Source organism: Mus musculus, chromosome 17 (genome assembly GCF_000001635.26).
Source record: "Mus musculus strain C57BL/6J chromosome 17, GRCm38.p6 C57BL/6J".
In the NCBI taxonomy this organism is placed as follows: Eukaryota; Metazoa; Chordata; class Mammalia; order Rodentia; family Muridae; genus Mus; species Mus musculus.
The window spans coordinates 21,705,598-21,730,825 of record NC_000083.6 but is presented as its reverse complement, the minus strand read 5'-3'; the positions used below and the strand labels follow the sequence as shown (position 1 = coordinate 21,730,825).

Genomic DNA, 25,228 nt, shown 5'->3' with positions numbered 1-25,228 from the left:
GGAGAGCCGGTACGTGCTGCGAGCAATTGCATGCGTGCTGCCAGTAATCTCTGAGGAGAGCCGTGTGTGCCGCGAGCAATCGCCATTATAAGATGGCGCGGGCCTCCGCTGTGCCTAACTAGTAAACAAGTCCTGTACGCAGGTGCAAGAGTGAATTCACTCCTAGTCACTCCCATTCTCGGGGTGTAATAGTGGGGTGATGGGCAAGCAACGAACCAGGAGCTGTCACGCCATATCAGGTGCTGAAACGTCACGCTGCGGGTTATAAAAGCAGCGCCATTTTCCCGGTTTGGGATCTTCCTGAGAAGCAAGCAATAAAGCTCTTGCCGCGGAAGATTCTGGTTTGTTGCGTCTTTCTTGCCGGTCGAGCGGGACGCAATAAGGGCTACATGGTGAGACCCCATGTCTTTCTTTTTTATTTCTGTGATAAGAAACACACACACACACACACACACGTGCGCGTGCACGCAACACTGACCTAATTGGTTTTTTTTTTTTTTTTTCGAGACAGGGTTTCTCTGTGTAGCCCTGGCTGTCCTGGAACTCACTCTGTAGACCAGGCTGGCCTCGAACTCAGAAATCCGCCTGCCTCTGCCTCCCGAGTGCTGGGATTAAAGGTGTGCGCCACCACGCCCGGCTAACACTGACCTAATTGTAGTACTTAGTATATCTATACATTAACCCTCTATTCTTTCTTATAAGGAACATATCCAAATTCTATCTTTCTAATCATTTAAAGCATTACATGTTAGATTATGGTTTATATTTATCATGTTGTGGCAATTAACGTAACTTATCCATGCCACTAAGCAATAGCCTTGCCATTACTCATTATCTCATATTCTCTCCAGCCACTGACAACCAGCATTTACTTTCCCCATCTACCATCTATCTTCTATCATACTTATAATTAAGGTCATTTGTGGTTTGTATTCCATCTGTCTTCACATAATAGAGTCCACAAAGTTCTATTATATTATTATGGATGGGATCTTTCTATACATCTCTATGGTGGAATGGTATTTTACTCAGAAGGATCACATTTTATTGACTTATACATTTGTTGATGGACATTAAAGATGATCCCATGTTCTATGATTTAACAGTGACTATGTGCATCTCCAGTCCACACTGAATTACTTCCTTTGAGTGTGTCCAGGATTTGAACTGCATCCTCATAGTTAATGAAACTCCCTACTAGCTCTTCATAATGTTGTCCTGTATTCATGTCCATTGATAGAGCACTTTCATGCTGTATTGTCCAACATGATCACCAGCCCTAGTGATGTTTGCCTTTAAAATTATTACTTTGTACTGTACTGTCTCATTCATTTCATCCCATCTTTCTAATCATTATATATGTGGAACCTTATTTATCTGGGGGGCATTTGAATAACTTTTGAAAACTGTCTAGAAAGTAATTTATTTTTAATTGGGTCACTCATGCTGTAATGTTTTTAGTTGTATATATATATGTATATATGTATATATATATATATATATGTGTGTGTATATGTATATATATACACTTGCCTACATATAATTATGTCTTTGTGTATGGATGATAACCTGATTATGTTTTCCCTCTGAGAATAGTATTGAAATGTTGTATATAAAAATAGGATATGAGAGGATGGGAAGATAAGGAAGAAAGATCCCCAGGTCAAACCCTAATGAATCTTAGTACGGCACCAACAGTTTCATAGTACACTGTTATGCATTACTGTTGACATTGGTTGAAGAACAACTCAAAACTGTTATAAAAGAAATAGTGTGTTTTTAGAAATTAGAGACCAGTCTCCCATAGAGGCTGAGAAAATACATGAATCTTCAATTGTATTCATTACTAACGGGTAGTCTATATTTAGGTATCCTGAGAATATGAGAAGGTATTCATCCCATTAAATTGTACAACTTTACCTATTAACCATCGTCTCCTCATTCCCTCTCCAATGCTCTTGATCACCTGTAAGGAACACGACTCTGTGCTCTGAAACCCACATTATAGTTTCTGCAGGAAGGTGAGATGAGTACTACCCTGTGCAGCTACACTTCACTTAAGAATCTGCTCTAAGTGTTACTATGAATTCCTATGAATACCAGGGTTCTTACACTTTCACCATTTATTCATGGATGGATTACACAGTCGCTCTAATATTGTCAATGCACACCCCTATACACCTACATGCAGAGAGGAATACAGACTCCACAATTATAAGCTTCTGTGGACACTTTAGCTATAAAAGAGAGTGGAATGTTTCTCAGGTGACCAAACTGGCATCTCAGGCAATTACAGCTCTGAGAGAAAATGACATTGTAGAACCACAAAACCATAACTAAGGACTTGTCCTCTGTGCTCTCACACTGCCTGTTAGTACAAGTGCCCTAAGCTCACTATCCACACTAAGAGAGTCAAGTGAATGTTTATATTTCACTACAGTGGGTAGAATCTGTAAGAGAGATGCAAAGACTGTGGGGCAGTGATCTTGTGGGTAAGTGACTTCATGCTTTTGAACCTGATACTGGATAATGCCAGGATTGAGAAAGAGGTGTGATTCCTCGGGCATGAGCTGAGACAGCAAAGGGAGTGAGTATCACAGACACTTCCCTAGTATCTTATGTCCATGTAGAGGTCTGCCTGATCCCACACTCATAATAAACACCAAGATACATCAAGGAAGATGACATAATAATGTGCAGAAACAGTGCGTCTAAATTTTAAGAACAGAAACATCTCTGACCCTGCTGTATGAAGTAGCAAATTTTTAAGTTAAAACAAGGTCCCTGTGAAATTCTGAGTTGCTTTTGGGCACGCCTCTTCATTCCTGAGATTCCAGGGCAGATAGCATGTAAGAGAGAGTCACATGTATTTTAGTAGTTAAGCTTAAAGAGTATCTATTTATTTATTCATTAATTTACTGTTTTTTTTCTTTTCAAGATAGGGTTTATCTGTGTAGCCTTGGCTGTCCTGGAACTCACTTTGTAGGCCAGGCTGGCCTCCCACTCAAGAGACTCATGTGCCCCTGCCTCTTGCATGCTGAGATTAAAGGTGCATGCCACCACCAATTTGCTTAATATTTTTCAGTCTATAAAAAAATCTCATTTTTTTTTCTGGTTTATAAAGTTTAAATCATGCCAGTTTTATGAGGTGTCAATGTGCTAATTGAATTAATGATTTTAAAAATGTGTTTAGTGAGCCTGGAGAGATGTCTCTATGCTTCAGAGTACTTGCTGCTGTTCCAAGGCTTTGATTCCCAGCACTCACAATCGTCTATAGCTCCAGTTCAGAGGATCTGATGTTCTCGTTAGAACCCTATGGGCAGCAGGCACACAGGCAGAGTACATACTACATGTAGTATAGTACAGGGACTCTACTAGGTGTATGATGAGTTAATCCACGTTTGCATTTGTTTTTCTCACCAAGTCTCAATATTATGACTTCTACCTTAAAATTTTGGAAGGTATCTGCCCATGTTCTTCTGCATCTGTGCCTTTTCCACTCATAGAAGGAGAACCACAAGCTCCAAACAGTTGATAGAATGGGCAGAAGAGAGAGGTCTCTGTCATCTGTGGATCACTCTTACCTACGTGGCCACAATCTAGCTATACAAGATAAAATGTAAGTTAGACAAACTGTGTGTTCAGCCAGCCGGTCTCTTATGTTTACGGAAGTAGAGCACATGCATGGATGATCTATTTTCCTCATTTCTCACATGGCACTGTTATTGAACACCTAAGTCAACAGCACCTGTGACCGCCTGACAAATTCATTGTATTCAGGAGCTCCTCACACCACTAGCTGGAGTCAACCCCCACAAAAAGCAAGAGTAGAAGAAACATCTATCTCAGAAGAGATAACCTATGGGTGTCACATGTACATGCAGACAGGAAATCCCAGAGTGTACAGGAAAAGACGGTTGGAGAGTATTTATTCCAACAGAAAAGCACAGTGATTCCTATAGAAACACTACGACACAAGTATGTTGCAAAGAAGAAAACAAATGAGTAAGAGAATTTGTTGTATATTTGATTGGAGAAGAAATTAGGTTTTTGTCAGAGATGGCTCCTGAAAGGCTGTCCATGATCTAGCGGATTGGTTTTATACCCGCACACATTCAGTTGGCACTAAGTGGACTCAGGCATTTTTTTTTCTTTAATAAAGAGCACAAGAAGATGTGAAGCAATAGAATGAGGGTGGGACAAAGTTGGGAACAATGGCGGGAAGGCATTCAGGGGTGAGTCTATCTATCAAAAGGCATTATACACACATACTATACAAATTCTAAAACAAAACTAGACTCTAGTATACTTAGACTATTTTTTAGATTTGTTTTACGTGTATCTGTGTTTTGCCTATATGCCTGTCTGTCTTTATGAGTGTGTTGGATCCCCTTGAACAAACAGTTGTGAGCTGCCATGTGGGTGGTAGGAATTGAACCCAGGTCCTCTAGAAGAACAGTCAGTGCTCTTAACCACACAGCATCTCTCCAGTCCCAATACTTACAAATTTATTTAAATATAAAGGAAAAGCCAAATCTCTGTGTTTAGGTGGGGCTGACAAGGGTTAGATACAAAGGAAAGTACTGCTTGGAGGTTTGTAATTAAAACTTCCATAACAGTGAATAAGAATTCCAATTTCACTGCCAGGTAATTTCTGTTACATTCATTATAATGTCCCAAACACGAAATATAAACGTTGACAAGATTATGCAAACCCTATAAGGTTTAAGTACTGTGGGACGATTTTGAATGAAAGCATTCTAGTGCTTGATTCAAGCCTTGGAAATTATCCTGCACTTCTCATATGTTAATATGAAGTGAGAGGTTCAGGTTGGAGACTAGATCACATTTACTCTGTGCCCTTTCCCCAGCCTTGAGGAGGCTGCTCAGACCTGTCTTGTTACAGTAGGCTAGCCCACCTAAGGTGGAGTCTTCCGACCCTACCTGCTGAGGCTGAACCTGTTCTCCTGAGACACTATCCTGATGCAGCTCGATCCTGGCATGGTGGGGGATGGGTTCGCCCTTTTATAAGCTCAGACTCTTAAGTAAACATTGGCCTTGATCAGAAAACCTTGTCTTAGCTCGTTATTTCTCTCGAAGCCTTTCCCATCCAAAACCCCATCTTTACTTTCAGGAACCCAGGAACCCGTGGCCGCAGGCGGCTACATACTCATTGAATTTCCACATAAAACCATTAAACACAGATGTTTTATTTATTTAAAAAAATCACCTTACATAGAGTTGTAGAACATTTAAAAATAAATGTGGTTTTACAAAAAGTATAGATAACAATAAGAGGGATGTTACTTTACTAAAATATGGAAACCTACAGTTACTATTGACCATTTTCAAAGAAAGCCAAGGTGTGAGTTTCATGGTACACATTGTTCAATACAACTATATATTCTCAAATATTAGATTTGACTGTCCTTTGATAACTATTTTTTTACATAAATTTCATCGAGGATATCGAGATAGAGATCAGCAATTCTATGGACTTATCATTTTTCAGATATTTCTAAAATATATTATTGAGATCCCCCTGTGTCTGCCTATTGAAGACTTGGATAGCCCTTTTCCCTTCCTATTGCTCATACATCATACACGTGTTCCTCCTGCAAAATAAAACTCATCTCCATTTGTGTTACAGTATTGAAGCTTGCTTAGACTACTAATTTTTCATGGACCAAGTGATATTAACGACACGTTATTAACAGAGAGTAGATTGTTAGGAGCAACAGGCAGCAAGCTACATTGCCTGTAAGGTACCATGATCTCAGAATCCTGCTCACACAAAGAAAAGTGAACTCCAACAGAGTAGGGCACTTCAACCACCATGTAACAACAAATAAAGGCGAAGAATAACTCCTGAAACCAAAGGGATTCCAAGACAGGATTCTGCTCAGGTTACCATGGCTTTTTACATAGTGAACCAATGAAGAAAATAATCGGAGATAAGTGTTTGTTTGTTTTTTGTTTTTTGTTTTTTTTTTAAAGTGGTCTTCACAGGCACACAATGACAGAATTCTCTCTGGGACTGTAACACTGCCATGAACTAGTATAGTTTTCAAAAGGTCATCAAGCAGAGAGGCCTTGGTCTGTGCAGCATCTGCATGAAGACGTGACCCAGGGAGACTCTAAATTTGCCATCATGAGTCGGTCTAGATAGTTGGACTCACCAGATGGTTAGCAGTCATTAGCTACCTAACTTCACCACTCCTGACTCAGATTCATCAGCACTGAAGCAGCAACAATAGATACACATTATCATAAAATCATCTGTAAGCAAGACAGCATAGATGCATCTGAGTATAAAAAAAAAAAACTATTGTGTTTACATTTCATCAAATTCCAATACTAGCATTACCCAAATGTTAATATGAATTATATATTTACTCAAATAGAAATATCCTCCTCCACTCAAGTACATAACAAATTCCTTTACGCATTTGGTTTCCTTCTTTGCAATACACTTGTTTATCTAATGTCTGTGTCTTAGTGTTTCTATATGAATCATTGTGTTTTTCAGTTGGACTAAATACTTTTCCAATTTTCTTGAGTACAGGAAAACCAATTTTCCTGCACATTCTTTGGGACTTCCAGGCTATGCATGTACATGTATCACATCCACAAGTTATCTCTTTAACATTTCTCATACTCACGCTGTCTGTACAATTTGACTCCTGAATGATTATTTTGAAGGTTAAAAAAAAAAAAAAAGAGGACTCATTATTAAAGGAGATTCTTGCGTTTCCCTTCAGGATGAATTTTCAGATGTATCTACAATTTTAGCACTAGGTAAAAACTGAAAAAAAAAATCAATGCATATCATGGGTTTTCTAGCATGGAATTTCTAATGCATAAGATATGAGGATTTTACGACAGTGAACATTCTTCTGGTTTAGTTCTGGTTTGAATTTCTGACTACATTTTGTCCTCATGAATTAGTTATAAACTCTTGGAATTTTCTATGATTTAATCATTCATCAAAAGTTCTCACATATTTCCTGTTTTCATGTTTTTCTCTAGTATGGATCCTGTTGTGCTTTGTAAGAAGAGAGCGCTGGGTAAAGGATTTGTCACATTTACCACATTTGTAAGGTTTTTCTCCAGTGTGGATTCTGGAATGGGTTTTAAGGTTTGACAACCAATAAAAGGACTTGCTACATTCTTCACATTTGTAGGGTTTTACCCCAGCATGAATTTTCTGATGAGCTTTAAGACTTGAGCAGTGGGTAAAGGATTTGTCACATTCCTCACATTTGTAAGGTTTCTCTCCAGTGTGAATTCTGGAATGTCTTTTAAGGTTTGACAACCAATGGAAGAACTTACCACATTCCTTACAATTGTACGGTTTCTCTCCAGTGTGGACTCTGTAATGTTCTTTAAGTCTTGATAACAGATAAAAGGATTTACCACAGTCTTTGCATGAGTAGGGTTTCTCTCCAGTATGAATTTTCTGATGTGTACTAAGAGCTGTGCAATGGGTAAAGGATTTGTCGCATTCCTTACACTTATAAGGTTTCTCTCCTGTATGGATTCTATAATGGCTTTTAAGTTTTGACAACTGAGAAAGGCACTTACCACATTCCTCACATTTGTAAGGCTTCTCTCCAGTATGGGTTCTGCAATGGCTTTTTAGGTGAGACAACACATAAAAACATTTGCTGCACTCTTCACATTTGTAGGGTTTTTCATCAGTATGAATTTTCTGATGTCTTTTAAGAGCTGTGCATTGGGTAAAGTATTTGTCACATTCTAAACATTTGCAAGATTTCTCTCCAGTATGGGTTCTATAATGGCTTTTAAGTCTTGATAACTGAGAAAATGACTTGTCACACTCCTTACATTTGTAAGGTGTCTCTCCAGTGTGGATTCTGTAGTGGCTTTTAAGGCCTGACAACCAATGGAAGAACTTACCACATTCTTTGCACTTGTAAGGCTTCTCTCTAGTGTGGACTCTGAAATGTTCTTTAAGAGTTGACAGCAGATGAAAGGATTTACCACAGTTTTTGCATTTGTGAGGTTTCTCCCCAGTATGAATTTTCTGATGTGTACTAAGACCCGTGCAATGGGTAAAAGATTTGCCACATTCCTTACACTTGTAAGGTTTCTCTCCTGTATGGATTCTATAATGGTTTTTAAGTCTTGACAACCGAGAAAAGCACTTACCGCATTCCTCACATTTGTAAGGCTTCTCTCCAGTATGGGTTCTATAATGACTTTTAAGTCTAGATAACCGTGAAAAGCCTTTATCACATTCATTACATTTGAAAGGTTTTTCTCCAGTATGGATTCTGCAATGGGCTTTAAGATGAGACAACCACTTAAAGGACTTACCACATTCTTTACATTTCCATGGTTTCTCTCCAGTGTGAAGTCTCTGATGTGTACTGAGGCTTGAGCAACTCCTAAAGCATTTCCCACAATTGTGTGCTTTCTCTCCACTATGAGTTCTTTGCTGTACAAGTCTGTGTGTAGAGCCACAAAGCTTATCACTTTCTGTATACTTGTGTTCCATCTTTATATCGTGGATACTCTGATTTGGACAAATGTTGGAACATAAACATTTGCCACACTCTTTATATTTGAAAAGTTCTTCTCCAGTGTGTACACTATTATGTCTGATTAGGGATGATTCAATGGAAGCATCCTGGTAGCTGTACTTGTTACAGTTTTCTGCAGTACTACTTGTGTTATAAGGTGTACATGGAGAGGATTCATGAACCATTTTGCCAAGCTCTTTATATTTGTAAGACTTTTCTTGGATATTCACATGTTGATGCTCTGAGTGTTGATCCAAGACCTTCTCATATTTACCACACATGTGATGCTTCTCTGGGAAATGAGCACAATTAGAATAATAGGGTTTGACTCATGAGTAACAGATTCAATAGCTGAGTCAGCTTCAGTTCTCTAAGACAAGTGATAATTATTTACAACACAGCTCTCAATAGTGGCCTTTTAATTTTCACAATTGTTGTATGGATGTTCAGAACCTCCATTTTGATCTCCATCACACTGTGGGGATTGATGACAGAATTCTTATTCTTATCTAAACTGCATTACTTGCAAAATATGGGAGAATTAGATGATGAAAAAAGAAATAACTTTGTAAAACGAACTATATGAAGAGTTATATTTTAAATATTTTTCTCTTTGTAAATCTCCTTTCCCCCCAGAAATCATTGAAGAATAGTTTAATGCAATACTAAAATGAAAATATTCAACTTACTAAGTGTATTGCAATGCATATCTGTGCTCCATACATTTAAATAAAAACTTGGGTGAGTGGGAACAGCCAGTTCGTGGTGGTACACCTTTAATTCCAGCACCAGGAAGCAGAGGCAAGTGGATCTTGGAGTTCAAGGTCAGTCTGGTCTACAAAGTAAATTCCAAGACAGCCAAGGCTTCAACTCTGTCTTGGAAAAAACAAAAACCAAAACAACAAAAGGAAGGAAGGAAGGAAGGAAGGAAGGAAGGAAGGAAGGAAGGAAGGAAGGAGGAAAAGAAGAAAGAAAAGACAACATGGTAAGAGAAATGGGTTAGTAGTTAAGAGCAATTGTTGAATTTTTAGATGACTTAAGGAAACGAAAAGGAAATTCCATTGAAAAGTTCAGTTTTTGTTTGTTTTGGGTTTTTTTGTTACAAAACTTTTTCTAATTCCCTGTAGTTTCTAGACAGTATCAGAGAATTTATACATTATAAACCAGGTAAATACAAACAATGGAATTCTGCAAGAAAAATGTTCTCACCAACAGAGACCAAGTTGATGTAATTTTCCAACATCACATCAATGTACAGAGCCCTCTGAGCAGAGTCCAGGCATTCCCACTCCTCCTGGGAGAAGTCCAAAGCCACATCCCCGAATGTCAACAGACCCTGTAATGGAAATTTAAGAGTTTTACCATGGGCAGAAAGCATCATACGAATTTAGGGACATTTTTGTGATACAGCTGAGACAGGAAAATTATTCTTTCAGATGATTTTTAGATGGGCTGTAGATATAGCTTAGCAGTCAAAGTATTGTTCTTCCAGATGTCCTTGGTTTCATTCCCATGACCTAGGGCTTCTAACATCCACCTGTAGCTCCAGTTTTCCATGATGCATTGCCCTCATCTGGCATCTAAGGACAACAGGCATGCAAGTAGTACACAGGCTTACATATAGGTAAAACTACCCGTACATATAAAATAAAAATAAAATTTAACTGCATATTTTAACTTTGTGTGCTATAGAGCAGTTTCCTTAGAATTTGAAACATTGTGTCCTGTAGAAAAGTAATTAAAACATTTTGTTTGTTTGTTTTTGTGTTTTTTTGAGACAGGGTTTCTCTGTATAGCCCTGGCTTTCCTGGAACTCACTTTGTAGACCAGGCTGGCCTCGAACTCAGAAATCCGCCTGCCTCTGCCTCCCAAGTGCTGGGATTAAAGGCGTGCGCCACCACCACCCGGCAATTAAAACATTTTTAAAGAAAAAAATGTAAATCTGGGCCAGACAATGTTGGTGCATACCTTTATTCACACCACTTAGGAGGCAGAGGTAGATAGATCTCTGTGAGACTAGCCTGATCTACTGTGTAAGTTCTAGGATAGCCAGGTGTACACAGTGAAACCCTGTTTTGAAACAATACCCACCCACCCCAAATAAAAAAGTAAATCTGTCCTTCAACAAAAGAAAAAAGATGTGATGGGACATCCTTCCTCCTCCAAAGGTAGAGATTAGAGCAAAGTAATTAAGAAGAATCTTCATTTCTATGTGAAATGTGATGGCTTATGTACATCACCCACTCAACACACTCAAGAAAATTCTTATTAATGTATTTCACATGATGTCATATAAAGACTCACCACCAGGAGAGGCTACACAATGGGTTGCTGTCTGAAATCATGGACCAAAGACAACGAGAAAATACTCATCTTTCTAGTTTGGGAAGTTACCACTGAATATTGAAATCAAGTGAGTGATATGAGCAGGAACTCTCCTGAGACAAATAAATGCCAAGTGCCAACAAACAAAGACACAGCATCATCACTGTTTGACACTGATATCAACTGTCAAAGAAAGAAACCAACAGACTACAATCTGCAGCTACTCACAGACACATCAGTTTCATGGCATGGTCAAGGCACATAATGCTGCCATCTTCAACACTCTCTAGAGAGTTTCAATATTTAGCATTATAATCCAATTGAGAATCCAATAGTATGTCTTTGAATCCTTTTCCAAAAAATTATTAGGGATTCTAGCAAGGAATTCAAGGTGTTTATACTTTCATAAACCTAATTCAAGGAAGCCTAAGTACATCCCTATAAGCACACAAATCCATCCTCTGTAGCAACTGAACAATGCATTTCTTTGACCACAATGAAAACGTAGGTCTTATTTTCATTGTGAAGAGTTACCTGCACACAAAGAGTCTGGCTGGAGAGGGCTGAATAGACAAAAGGCTGTGATACATAGTAGACATGTATTTAAAAAGTTAATCTTGAGAATTGGGAGAAGAAGGAGTTCATGGGAAACAAACACTTCATGGGAAACAAACACTTCAGATGTCATTATCAGAAACAGAAATAAAGTCTTTCAAAGTTTTAATATATAACAATTCTCATTAAAATGAAGGAGGAGGAGGGAAAGGAGGAGGAAGGGAAGAGGAAGAGGAGGAGGAGTGGTCAACATGACACAAACCTGGGATGTACTTACTGGAGAAGCAGCCATTTCTTCCTGTTGATCTGCTCTGAGTTTCTGTCTCAAGAACAATGGCTGGACCCCTTCTTGCCTTTCATATCAGGCATCAAAAATATAAAATAAAAAAATTAATGTGAATCTCTCTTAAAGAACAATGTCAAACCACAAAACCCTCAAATATCAGAATAGTACCAGAATAATCCTAAAGCAAGGAGAAAATAGAAAAATATATTCAAATACCCGAAAGTAACTATCAACCTTATTATTTATTGCAGTCAAAATTATGTTTTAAAATTGACAGAGAAGTGCATTTGAAAATACTCATGAATTGACATGTGCCATTCTACCCAAGTCATTGCAGATAATAATTAAAGGCAAATATACACTGATCAGTCAAAAAGATATCCACGAGAATATAAGAACTAAGATATTTCACATGAGAAACAGATGAATAGAGGCGAGTTAGGGAATAACCACCTATATCTTTATAACTTCAAAATAAAGTCAACAAATATTTGTTTAAAAGAGCAATCATAAACAGAAAAAGCACAAAAAAGTCAATGTGTGTATGTAGTCACCTTTACAGTATTTATATTTGATGTATATGAATGTTTGCCCTGGATGTATGTGTACTATGCAAGTGTTGGTGCCCACAAAGGTCAGAGTATATTGGATGCACTGGAACTAGAATTATAGACAGTTATGAGCTACCACATAGATTTTGGGAAACAAATCCAGGTCCTTTGTAAGAGCAACAAGTGCTTCTTTTGTTTTATTTTGACATAGTGACGCATTTCCTCCAAGGCCACACTTATTCCATAAGACTACACCTTCTAAAAGTGCCACTCTGCATGGGCCAGGCATTCAAACATGAGCTTATGGGGATCATATCAATTTTTTACCTTGTTTTTGTCTTTTGTTGAAATACTTTTTTCCCCCTACCATTGTCTTAGTTAGGGTCTCTATTGCTGGGAGGAGACACCATGACCATAAGTAACTCTTATGAAGGTAAACATTTATTTGAGGCTAGCTTCCAGTTGCACAGGTTTAGTCCATTATCATCACACAGAGAAGCATGGCAGTGTGCAGACTGCCATGATGCTGGAGGAGGTGAGAGTTCTACATCTTGATCCACAGGCTGTAGGAGGCTGTGTGACATATTGGGTATAGCTTTAGCATCTGAGACCTCAAAGCCCACTCCACAGTGACACACTTCCTCCTAATAATGCCACTCCCTATGAGCCAATCATTCAAACACATGAGCCTATAGGGGCCATTCCTATTCAAACCAGCACACCCATAATATATTCTGATTACAGTTTCTACTCCTTCTACTCCACCCAGTTCCTCCCCACTCTCCCTCCTATCCAGATCCACCACTTTCTGTCTCTCATTAGAAAACAAAGAGGCTTCCAAGAGATAATAATAAAAATATAATCTAATAAGATAAAACAAAAGCTAACGCCTCAGAATTGGATAAAACAAACAAACAAAAAAAGAGGACAAGAGAAGGCACAAGAAACAGTATCTCATAAAAACACTAACCTTTAAGCCATAATACACAAAACAAAGGACCAGTAGGGTAAAAAGACAGAAGATAGATAGATATAGATAATAAGGTAACATTAAAAAAAAAAAAGGAAACACACTAATACGACATTTTGACAAAAGGATGCCATTGAGTTCATTTCCTATTGGCTATCCACCTTCAGGCATGTGCTTGGCTCAGAAAACTGTTCTTAACAGTTTAGCTATCTCTCATGACAGCCTTACTTTGTGGACCAGGCTGGTCTCGAACTCAGAGATCTGCCTGACTCCAAAGTACTGTGATTAAAGGCATGCACCACCACCACTAGGCTGCTAGTCATTAAAAAAAAAAAAAAAAAGTTGATCATCCTTAGCCATGAAGTAATTATAAATTCAAAACCAACTGATACTCCTTTTTACCCTATTCAGAATGGCTAAAGTGGAGAAGGTATAGCGGGGCTCATTTCCTCCTACTACTCCAGAGGAAATAGCAGTTGGCTCAGTACCAGCCTGGTATAAACAGTGAGTTTCAAGCCAGACAGAACTACACCGTACGACTCTGCCTCAAAAACAAAACAAAACAAAACAAAACAAAACAAACAAAAAAATACAGAAAAAGGAAAAAAACACAACAAATGCCGTTGATGAAATAGAAAAGTGGGACACTTATTCATTCTTCAAAGGGACTATGAACCAGTAAAAGCCACAGTAATCATTTTGGAGTTTCTACAACCCACAATCTTAACCACCATATTACCCACCACAGCAAAAATACATAGCCCCTAAGTTCTACCAAAACAGACATACAGTTTTATTGCCACACTATTCAAAGAAGATAAGAAATGAACCCATCCTAGATGCCCAACAACAGAAAAGAAATGGAATGAACTTAAATGGTGGAGTTTTATTTTGCTACAAAATAAATTGTAATTACGATCTTTGCATTAAAATCAATAGAAATATAAATTATATGAATTGTACTTCTACAAGGAAAGAAAATGTCTGCAGGTTTTCTCCCATTTACTAAGCCCATTTTTATATACATGGGTGTGAGTGTGAGTCTAGGACAAGGTGAGTGGTGCTCAACCTGTGTGTTTAGACCCCTTTGGGGAGTCACCTATGGGACATACTGAAGATCAGATATTTACATTACTATTCATAACAGTAGCAAAATTACAGTTATGAAGTAGCAACAAATAATTTTATGGTTGGAGTTCACTGAAAAATGAAGAACTGTATGCTGTGGCATAAGAAAGGCTGAGAAACACTGCTCTAGACAGAGCAGCTTGAGAGTGGAACAAGAGCTCTGGATGGATGTGGGGAATAAAGACAAAATTGGTAATGGAATGGCAGTAGTTGGGTTGGGAAAGGAAGCTGACATATAGTTGCCCTTCAGGAATGAGGAGGAAGGGCCAGGAAATCACAATAGGGCCTTAAGATGGGAAAGCATCACAAATGAACAACTCAGCACTGTCTTCCTTATACGGCATTGTAAGGCAAGAGTGCAATGTTTATTGACAGTATCACAAGATCACAGCTTAGGAAAAGCACTGCTTCCATAATGACATGGGGTAGGGGGACAATGGTGTGTTCTCAGCATAAATATAGAAAATCATGTCCAATATGAAAACAATCTCAATCCCAGATAGGTCATTTCCTGAGAAAAGGTTTGAGGGGTTCTAAAATTTCCCATCATTGCATATGGTTGTCAGCTTTTCTATATAGTAGAAAATACCTGGAATACAATATTTGCCTCTTTGATCATATTATTCACCATATGTGTCATGCTATCGTAGAGAACAGATATAACATGCAGTGGTTCAGTCTATCTGGCAAACACATGTTTCTTCGCAATATGGCATGCTTGTCATCAGATAGAGTTACAGTCAACCTCAGCATCACTTAAGCAGACCATACATTGTTCACTGAGGTAAAGTGTACCTTTCCAACTTAATTCTCTTCTCAAGATAGACATGCTGCTGTATTACTTATATTTGGACCCCTGTGTGAGAATATCTGTCATCTGTAACCATTCTGAAGCCACGTAAAAGGTCAGTATGTGGTTTAAATGGGATGTCTGTGTTCTACATTGCTCTAGGCAATGTCAAAGCAGACTCATTAAAGTGGAGGGCATGGCAGAACCCATCTCATGGCTGCCGGGGAAAAGAGAAGGAGGGTGCATAGGTAAGGTGTATCCTTGTAAGGAATGACATTGGAGTGACAGCCTCTCTAAGATTAAAAATGGGACAAAGGCATTCTATGCTTACTCCCTGATTCCGAAGAATCGCTTTACTGTTTTCCATAATATTGAAATTACAGACATGTGCCAAGTTCTTAAATGTAAACAAGAGTCTAGAAAGCGTTCGAAGAAATCAAAGTAAATGATATAAGTAAACTAAATCTCTAGACATCAACCATGGATATGTATGAGTTACTTGAAAAATTCAAAAGATACTCAGTGAGCTAAGGCAGAAGAAAGACAACTTACATGAACTTAATATATTAATACTATTAACAACAAAAATCTAAACAATAACAAGACAAAACCAGATTGTAGTTCTGATATCTATAACACGGGGCAATAGGTAATTATTTCTCAAATCTGAAAAGGGAAACAGACATAATTCAAGACTTCTATTAATCCCACCTAGCAAAACCTGGAGGAGACAAGAAGCGTTCATTGTTTCTAAACAATAAAAGGGGAAGAATCAGATGAACAGAAATAGAAATGGGGTGAGATGGCTATTCTTGGTTGTCAACTTGACTACATCTTGAATGAACTAAAACTCAAATGGCTGGGTACACATGGGAGAGATTTTTTTATTTTTTTCTTAACTAAATCATTTGATGTGGGAAGACCCACCTTTTCTTTCTTTGTATATACCTGGCTGTCCTGGAAGTAGCTCTGGCCTCGAACTCACAGAGATCCACCTACCTTCCTTCACCCCAACGGCAGGGATTAAAGGTGCGTGCCACCACCACCCAATAGGAAGAACCACTTTTAATGTGGATCTTCTGAGGTGGGAAGGTGAACCTTTAATCTTGGCCACACCTTCTGCTAGCAGCCTATATCAGTGACATGGAAAAGGAAGCTTGTTCTGTTTCCCTGCTTGCCTTTGCTCTCATTGCCAAGTCCATTAGCACCTACTTCTCAAAGATTTCAGTGTATACTGAGGACCAGCTGAGACAGACTTATGAACTGAACAGTTACTGGATACTTGGCCTTTCTATTAGCTGGACAAGTTAGACCATAGCCTGTAACCCACACTAATAAAATCCCTTTCTGTATCTATATACAGATTCACTCTATCTGTTCTTTTCCTCTAGAGAATCCTAGGACACATAGGATGTGACTGCTCTCCAGGTCACATGAGGTTAGTGAAATTCATATCAGCAACATGGAATCTGACATCAGTGTAAAGATGAAGGTGAAATGCAGCCAACTCAAAAGCTCCCAGTGAATACACCACATGCAGCAAATTCTCCTCAGAGAATATGCACGACCTTCAGGACCTTTGAAGCTCAACTGAAAAAAGCCTGCTGGGTGTTAATTTAGAACACAACCCTGAGCCCTCAACCCAACTTATTGTACTAATACAAATGAAGGACTTAAGAATGGGCCCATGTCCGTTCTACATCACATCTACTTATCAGCAAAGAGTTTTGAGATTTGTGGGCCTGTGGTTACCAGAAAACTGTGGCACTTGATGCAATTTACTTTCCTTCAGTAGCAGTCTTGTTGATGGGATGCTGGGTGATCTTCCTGAATTATAAATTTGTCCACAACTTGAGTAGATCCTCATAACAGTTACTACTATGTACCTAACTACATCATCAATATGATAAACCTTCTGTTGCCACATTACAATGGGCACAGGATAGTCTCTAGCTCTGAGCTCCATGAATACAAACAACATTATTTATCATACACAGGGATCATTCCTAACTTTTCCAATGTTGGTATGAGGTGTCAACTGTCCTGTCACATATCCAGGCTCCACAATTGCTCTAATACTAGTAGAGACACCTCTATGTTCTTACCTGTACTGTTATCTCATCTATGCTGAGTACTGAACCAAGATTCTCTTTGAGAACAACAAGTACTCTCAAGTGCTGAGCTGCCTCTCCAATCCCTCATTTACTGTTCATTAATTAACTTCTGAGAAGACCTAAATCAATGAACAGTGAGACAGAATTCACGGAGCACTGAGGACAACTTGAAGAAATATCATGTTAGGGTGAGTGTAAGGTCATGAAAACTATTCACACTGAAGTGCAGTAACAAAGACACCTTGAAAAGCTTGACAGCAAGAAGCTCTGGTTTTAAAGGACATATGTACATAATTATGTACCTGAGGGCTTATAAACATAGGAATAAGTCAATTCCTAATAATATATAGAAATATATTAGAAATTAATGTAATAGAGATACACTGAACAATACCAGGAGTCAATGTAACAGACTTGTTTCTGTCAAGAAATAAAAAAAAATTCTGACAAAGTATGCTTTAACCTAATCCCAACTAAGAGAGTAAATCCCTAAGCAATGGAATTAGAGCTGAAAGAGGGTATAACAATGGACACCCTGTATTATTTTATGGAGTGCTGATGAAAGTCATTCCAAATAAACTTGACATGTAGAAGAAAAGGATAGTTCCTAAAAACAATTTTCTGTTATAAAACTAGAGTAGATCTTATACAAATACTGGGACTTAAGCACTAATAATTTCTTCTAAAACTACCCCAGCACTAGACAGATTCAACACTGCATTCTCTAAAGGAATAACATATCATACAAAGCTGCTTTAGACCTTGATACCCAAAGCAGATAAGGACAAGCAAATACATGCAAAGAGCAATAGTCAAGGTAGAAATCGATACAGAGACCCTCTCTGAACTATTTAGAAGTAGAGTTTAGGTTGACTACATGCCAGGAGTACAAGTGTTTCAGAAACATATACAATCAGTGTAAAACAGCAAATAATTACACTCAGTGAGAGAAGAAACATGATGATGTCAATAGAGCCATAAAAGGCCTGTGGCAAAATGCCACATTTACCCATTATAAAAGCTCTAAACACACATATCTCAACATCATAAACACTAGAATTCACAAGCGTACATCCAACATTACATTCATTGAGGAAAACTGGAATCATTCCTCTCTAATAGGGAACGAGACAAAGGTGTCCATTTCTCCCACAGCAAGTCAACAGTGTATCAACAGTTATCCAGCTGAAGAAAGAGAAAAACTTACAGGGGTTGATATAGGAAGTCAAAAAGCAAGTTACCCCTTCATGGAGGAAAAAGAATTCTGCCATTCAAAAACTTTGTATTGTCCCATGAAAAAGCTCAGATCTGAAGACAGTCCTCTTAATAACTTATATAATCCACATACAATACCCTTGGAATTTTACATACCTACAAGAAGATTCTAAGAAGTCAGCAGACCACTCACAATGTCTACAAACATCTTGGACTTCCTGGTGGTATCATTCATATTCCCAAATTGTGTTGTGCAGGTTGCTGTGATAAAAGGGTCCATATCCTGAAGTGAACTCTGGATGCTAAAATCCCTACCTGCTGGACACCAGTGTAACAGTGCCAAGACTATTTTGTAGTTAATGAAGACTTTCTGGTTGGATTTGTGGCGGGATCCACATTAGGAAACAGACGGATATCAATGGAAAGCCTCCCAGCCTAGGGCTGGGAGGAGGCAGGCCCCAGGAAAGAATCCATTCTTGACATTTTGTTACATGTACAAATACTCACACTGGCCTTTAGTGCATTCTGTTTGTACTCATAGCCTGGTGCTGCTTTTAGCCCAGGACAGAGAAACTTTATTTACAGCATGAAACAGTTATTTCAGAGGTCACTGACTGCACAGCCTGTGATAGGAAGTCTACATTACAAAAATCCAAACCTTAGGGAATACTACAGAAGAAGCAGGAAAAGACTGTAAGAGATAGAGGATAGGGAGGTGATGTATGGGAAACTATGCTGTCATAATACACAGCAGTTAGAATTACGCACACAAATGACACCCTGCCTACTCTTCCAAGATTGGCACAAAAGACACATGAAATCAAAGGGGCAATAATTGGGAAGTAAATATGGATAACTAGGAATGGTAGGGAAGGTGATAAAAGGAGAGATAATGGTGAGGTGCAACTTTGATCACAGTATACTCAATATGCAATGATTAAATATAAAAATTAATTATTATAAAATCTGTAGAAATGTAAACATAGGAAATACCAATATTTATTTGGAGGCAAAATTTTAATCATTTATACAATCATTCAATTATAAAACCCTGCTATTTACATAATTAATACTAAAGAGGACCCCCTACCCCTACCCCTACCCCCTATCCCTGCCCCCAACAGGATTTGTCTGTGTAACAGCCTGACTCTCTCAGAAATCTCAGGCTGGCATCAAACTCACAGAAACCCACCTGCCTCTGACTCCTGAGTGCTGGGATTAAAGGTATACACCACTACTCCTGGTTCAAAAATACATTTCTTAATGGGGAAAATGAATCCCAAAACAAACAAGCAAAATAAAGTCCTCTACAATAAACTCTTTAATTTGTTGAAGGAATTGAATAAATACTTGAAGATGGAAAGTATTTCCATGCTCATGGAACAGGACATAGTACTATGAAAATTACAATACTAGTGAAAGAGATTGATATGATTAACTCCAACTCCATGACAATCAAACTCCCCATCATATACCTCACAGATACACTACAGAGACTCTTACAAATTTCCATGGAAGCAGAGACCCTGAGAGTACAGAGCAGAGCTTAAGTTGTCCTAGCTTTGGTTCCAGATGACACTGCACAGCCACATGACCAACAATATTATGGGAGTGGCAGATGAGTAGACACACAGCCCAATGAAACAGAGCCAGACCAATAGCAATGGCCATGTGAATCACCAAAACAACACCTATGTGCTGCATAAGAGGTAGCTGTTTTAACTAATGATGTTGAGACAACTATTTATCCACACAGAAATATGAACCTGGGTCAAATTCTCTCCCAGTGTACAATGAATCAGACCTTCATGTATGATCTGTAAAATGAAACTTGTATAGTAAGAGAAAGTAAAAACACATCCATATGGGGACATAGGGACTTACTCATGAACAGAACTACATATTATGACAAAAGAACACAAACTGACAAACAGGATTGCATTCGATATAAATGCATTTCACAAAAGCATCCAAATACGAGAAGCAATCAATGTAGAACTGTAAGGAGAAAATAGACAGCGATGCAGGGAAGCTTCAGCATCCACCAGTCTTCGAGGCACAATGAAATCAGACAGAAAACCAATTGTCTAGCAGGTATCCACAAATATCAGCCACATAATAGTAGGAGACACCCAGGCAGAATTCTCTAACTTCAAAAGATATTTGTTAGTGTGGCCGTGTCCTAGAAATACCAGAATTAAAAAAATAACAAATATCAATGTTTTAAAAATTCTCCCTGAATCTGAAACACAGACACCATCAGCAGATGGAAAACAGAATACATTAAAAGACACAGTGCTAGAATATTCTAATTCAAACATAGAAAGACAATGTAGAGGAGGTCTATGTATTATAAATATGCTAAGCAATCTATACCAAAATCTTACATTTATTTTTGTAGAATTAGAAAAAACCCTAAAATTCACTAACTTATGAGAAACCATAGACTTAAAAAATTATAAGAGAAGGATCAAACCTAGAGGAGATTTCAAAATACATTAAAATTATAGCGATGCAAACTGTTGAGTACTGTAATGAAGACTAACAACAGGAGAGAGTTAATGGGAAGACAGTGAAGATGGAGTTTAATACTTCAGAGAGATACTAAGCAATGCTTGTCAAATTTACACTGGCATTATTTTATGGATTGAAGAAAATAACTTGAAAAGATTTAGAACCAAGGAAAATGCAATAAGCTCCCAAATTTTGAAGCAGAAACTTAAAAGCATCAAGTATCCTAGTAAAGAACTACATTAAAATTATAGAAAGGAAAGTCATTTAATATTGGTACAAATACATGATTAGCAATATGAATGGAAGAGGGATAGCATCATTCACAATCAAAATCCAATCAAATTGTAATTGTTCCTAGTATTTATTCTTACATAGAGAATCTTCTAAAGTTTACAAAGGATAATCCTGAGGACATTATTCTCAGTGGAAGTCTCCAGAATAATCTCTACAACAGAATGTGGCAAAACTGACTTCATGTCCCATTTCCACTGTCACTTAAACTCCTTCCCACCCCTTTGTCAATCCTCCAACATACCTGGATCCTTTGCTACTGATGCCTCTCTCTCCACCTTCCAGGGCACTTTGTCCTGCTCGACGATAAGCAGGTGTAGCTGAAAAGTGCAAGCCCTGCATATGAGAGATTCTTCAGTAAGTACCAGGATTTCTAACACAGTACTATGCTCAGCAGAAATACAGAAAAGGGAACAGAGGGTTCTACAAATGATCCCCCAACTGTTACATAGGGTCAGCATGCTGAAAATATTCAGGGAGCATTTTGAGTTTCCATAACTTGAATCCTACTTCTAATCATAGCTCAATCAAAACTCAAGGGAAAAAAATGAATCTGTATTACTGGAGTGATATTATAAACTACTGAGTATCTAGTTTCATCATGGAACAAAAACGAAAGAAGCCTTACACATCCCAAAATAACAAACATGAAGAACAGATGAAATTTCATGAAAACTTTGTCTTTTTCTCTGAGGCTTTCACTTTCTTCTGTGAGATGTGAGGCTCATCTCATTCACACACAGCTCACACACATGCAGAGTAATTTCCCCAGGAACCCCGAGGAGCAAGGAAAAGTGCAAGAGACTATTGTTACTCACAGAAACAGGACTGCTGCAATTCTGCAATATTCAATCTCAGTACAAAACCCTATGAGTGAGGTCCAGGCATTTCCTCTTCTTCCTGAGAGAAGTTCACCGCATGTCAACAACCCTGAAATTACAAAGCAACAGTTTGCCCTTTGTCCATTGTCAGAGTGTTTCTTGCATCAGAAAAGATACTTTCTAACTTTGTCCCATTACATACTGTTTTCTAATGTAAACAGTGTGGCCTGTTATCCTCACTCTCAACATGCATACTGTACTTCTCTGGACTCCTGAGGTGTGCCTTAAAACCTCAGCATAAGAACACATATTTGTTATATTCACATCAGCGTGTATGCATCTCAAATGCAAAATGAGTGATGAGTAAAACCTTTATTTAAGAATTGTTAAAATTTACAAACATAACTGTGTAGCTTAGCAAAAAAAAAAAAAAAAAAAAATCCACAAACTGATCAAAATCTGCAGTTACTCCTTATGGGGCTGGTAGTTAACAAGCTCTCTGGGACCTTAAAGTCTCCATGTCAAATTCCTCTCTCTTGAATACGAAACGGGTAGACCAAGGGCGTTAGAAAATGCCAACAGTTTTAGTTTTTGCATAACAGCAAAAAGAATAGTGTTTTCAATGGTCAAAACATAAACTCAATTAGTCTAAGGGATACAGTCTTGAGAATATTCTGGAAACCACGGATAAATGGTAAAATCAGCATGTGTCCCATTTCATATGTTCTCAAACTTATCTTCAAGGGTATTACCCTTCACCAGAATTGTGAAAACGGTATCCTTATGAGCAGCAGAAAACTGAACATGCCCCTGGTCCAGTTCCTACCTGTTTACTACAGCTCTTCTGACCTGGGAGATGCTAGGATCGCCGGGCTGCGGTTCCCGCCACTGTGGTGCGGACCGGCGAGTCTCCCAGACCGTTCTACGAGGCTCCAGTGGCTGCAGGAAGTTTTCACATCTACTTGAAACTCTGGCCAGTGTCGGCCGTCCAGCCCTTAAACAAAGATTTCCTCTCAGAGAATGGAGGGTTTTCCGGCCCCTCCCTCCTGCGGCCACTGGAGCCGCCTTTGGGTCCGCCTATTATAGATAGGTTCCGGTTACGTAGGTTCTCTGACCCAGCCCACTGGTTCAAATCCCTTGTCCAATTGAGTTTTCCAGGCCTTCCATGCGGGCTTTAGTTTTCTCTTCGCTCTATTTTTCTAGACCAGTTTTCCCGCCCCGTGGAGACCGGTCCCTCCCACTCCGTCTCAGGCTGCCTTCCACACAGCTCCAGACGCCAGGCTGCTCTGCACATTCTCTGCGCAGCCTCACCATGAGCACTGCCATCCTTGACCAGAACTGGATCTAGTAGGACACTGCACCCCAGAACCTGCCCCACACTCTTGATTCGGAACCTTTCAGATGCAAGATAGTCTCGACTTGACTAGCAGCCTGTGGGCTACATACATCAAACAATAGCAGGTTAAATTCAGAGGCCAGAGTCCGATCCCCAACGGACACACACAAAATGGCAAGCCAAAACCTGAAACTCAAAACTCAGATCCAATTGGCACTGTCTCCCAAGTGCTGGGATTAAAGTTCTATACCACCATGTCCAGATATTTATGTTTATATTATTTATACTGGTGTGATTTGTAAGTATAGACCGGATAAATGCTCTGGCACATTATTTAGAAGGGTATTTTTTTCTTTAGTATGAATTTTCTGAAGTGTTGTTAGAGTTGAGCACCGAGTAAGATTTGTGACATTCTTTACAGATGTAAGGTCTCTTTAATCTGAACTCTCTGATGTCTTCTAAGACTTGTATGCTAGATAAAGGGTATATCACAATCATTGCTTTATTACGTTTTTTTCTCCAGTATGAATTTTCTGATGTGCTCGAAGAGTTGAACCCTTTGCAAAATATCTGTCACACACCTTACATCTGTGAGGTCTCTCTCCAGTATGAACTCTCTGATGTCGTCTAAGATGTGAGTCCTGGATAAAGGATTTGTCACATACCTCACATTTGTAAGGCTTCTCACCAGTAGGGATTCTGGAAAGTGTTTTAAGATGTGATAACTCAAGAAAGTACTTACCACATTCTTTGTGTTTGCATAATTTCTCTAGAGAATGAGTTTCCTGATGCCTTCTATATGAGGCATAGTGAATAAAGGATTTGTCACACTCTTTACAGTTATAAGGCTTCTCTCCTGTATGCAATTTCTGATGGCTTTTAAGTGCTGACAACTGAGGAAATGACTTTCCACATGCATTGCATTTGTAAAGCTTCTCCCCAGTATGACTTCTTTGATGTGTTTTAAGGCTTGAGCACTGGTTAAAGGATTTGTCACATACATCACATTTATAAGGCTTTTCACCAGTATGGATTCTGTAATGCCTTTTAAGATGAGATAATTCAATACAGGATTTACTACATTCTTTGCATTTGTATAATTTCTCTAGAGAATGAGTTTTCTAGTTCTACCAGAAGATCCAGCAATACCACTCCTGAGCATATACCCAGATGATGCTCCTACATGTAATAAGAACACATGTTCCACTATGTTCATAGCAGCCTTATTTATAGTAGGCTGAAGCTGTAAAGAACTCAGATGTCCTTCAAGAGAGGAATGGATACAGAAAATGTGGTACATTTACACAATGGAGTACTACACAGCTATAAAACAATGAATTTATTATATTCTTAAACAAATGGATGGATCTGGAGGATATCATCATGAGTGAGGTAACCCAATCACAAAAGAACACACATTATATGCATTCACTGCTAAATGGATATTAGCCCAAAATCTCAGAATCCTTCTTAGAAGGGGGAACAAAATACCCATGGAAGGAGTTAAAGAGACAAAATTCAGAGCAGAGACTAAAGGGACAACCATCCAGAGACTACCCCACTTGGAGATGCATCCTGTACTGGCTAGTTTTGTGTCAACTTGACACATCTGGAGTTATCACAGAGAAAGGAGCTTCAGTTGAGGAGATGCCTCTATGAGATCCAACTGTAAGGCATTTTCTCAATTAGTGATCAAGGGGGAAAGGCCCCTTGTGGGTGGGACCATCTCTGGGCTGGTAGTGTTGGGTTCTATAAGAGAGCAGACTGAGCAAGCCAGGGGAGGCAA

The 25,228-nt window shown here is 38.7% G+C and overlaps 1 protein-coding gene across 6 annotated transcripts; it reads right to left on the bottom strand.

Moving 5' to 3' along the window:
- Positions 1–5,189: 5,189 nt before the first annotated feature.
- Positions 5,190–23,396, bottom strand: Zfp760 (zinc finger protein 760). 6 transcript variants are annotated; one of them, XM_030249772.1, is made up of 7 exons: positions 22,933–23,396; positions 22,104–22,215; positions 21,530–21,621; positions 11,704–11,779; positions 9,756–9,882; positions 9,236–9,418; positions 5,195–8,838 (listed from the first exon to the last, which is right to left on the bottom strand). In XM_030249772.1, exons 6-7 carry the CDS (start codon positions 9,252–9,254, stop codon positions 6,980–6,982), a joined length of 1,878 nt encoding a protein of 625 aa, XP_030105632.1. In that variant the 5' UTR covers positions 9,255–9,418; positions 9,756–9,882; positions 11,704–11,779; positions 21,530–21,621; positions 22,104–22,215; positions 22,933–23,396; the 3' UTR covers positions 5,195–6,979. The 6 variants fall into 6 exon arrangements, with proteins under 6 accessions (NP_001008501.2, XP_030105632.1, XP_030105630.1 ...); NM_001008501.2 differs by lacking the exon at positions 9,236–9,418 and having other exon boundaries at positions 5,190–8,838; positions 22,933–23,085; XM_030249770.1 differs by lacking the exon at positions 9,236–9,418 and having other exon boundaries at positions 11,689–20,662.
- Between the last annotated feature and the right edge of the window lie 1,832 nt (positions 23,397–25,228).

Bases quoted from the DNA above. Each gene is read 5' to 3' on its own strand.
- Zfp760 (XM_030249770.1), bottom strand. From the start codon at position 11,718: ATGGCTGCTTCTCCAGTAAGTACATCCCAG. The intron at 9,883-11,688 runs GTTTGTGTCATG...TTTCCATTACAG, and splicing joins CTCCAGTAAGTACATCCCAG to GGTCTGTTGACATTCGGGGA. The intron at 8,839-9,755 runs GTGAGAACATTT...CTCATTTCCCAG, and splicing joins CATCAACTTGGTCTCTGTTG to AGAAGCATCACATGTGTGGT.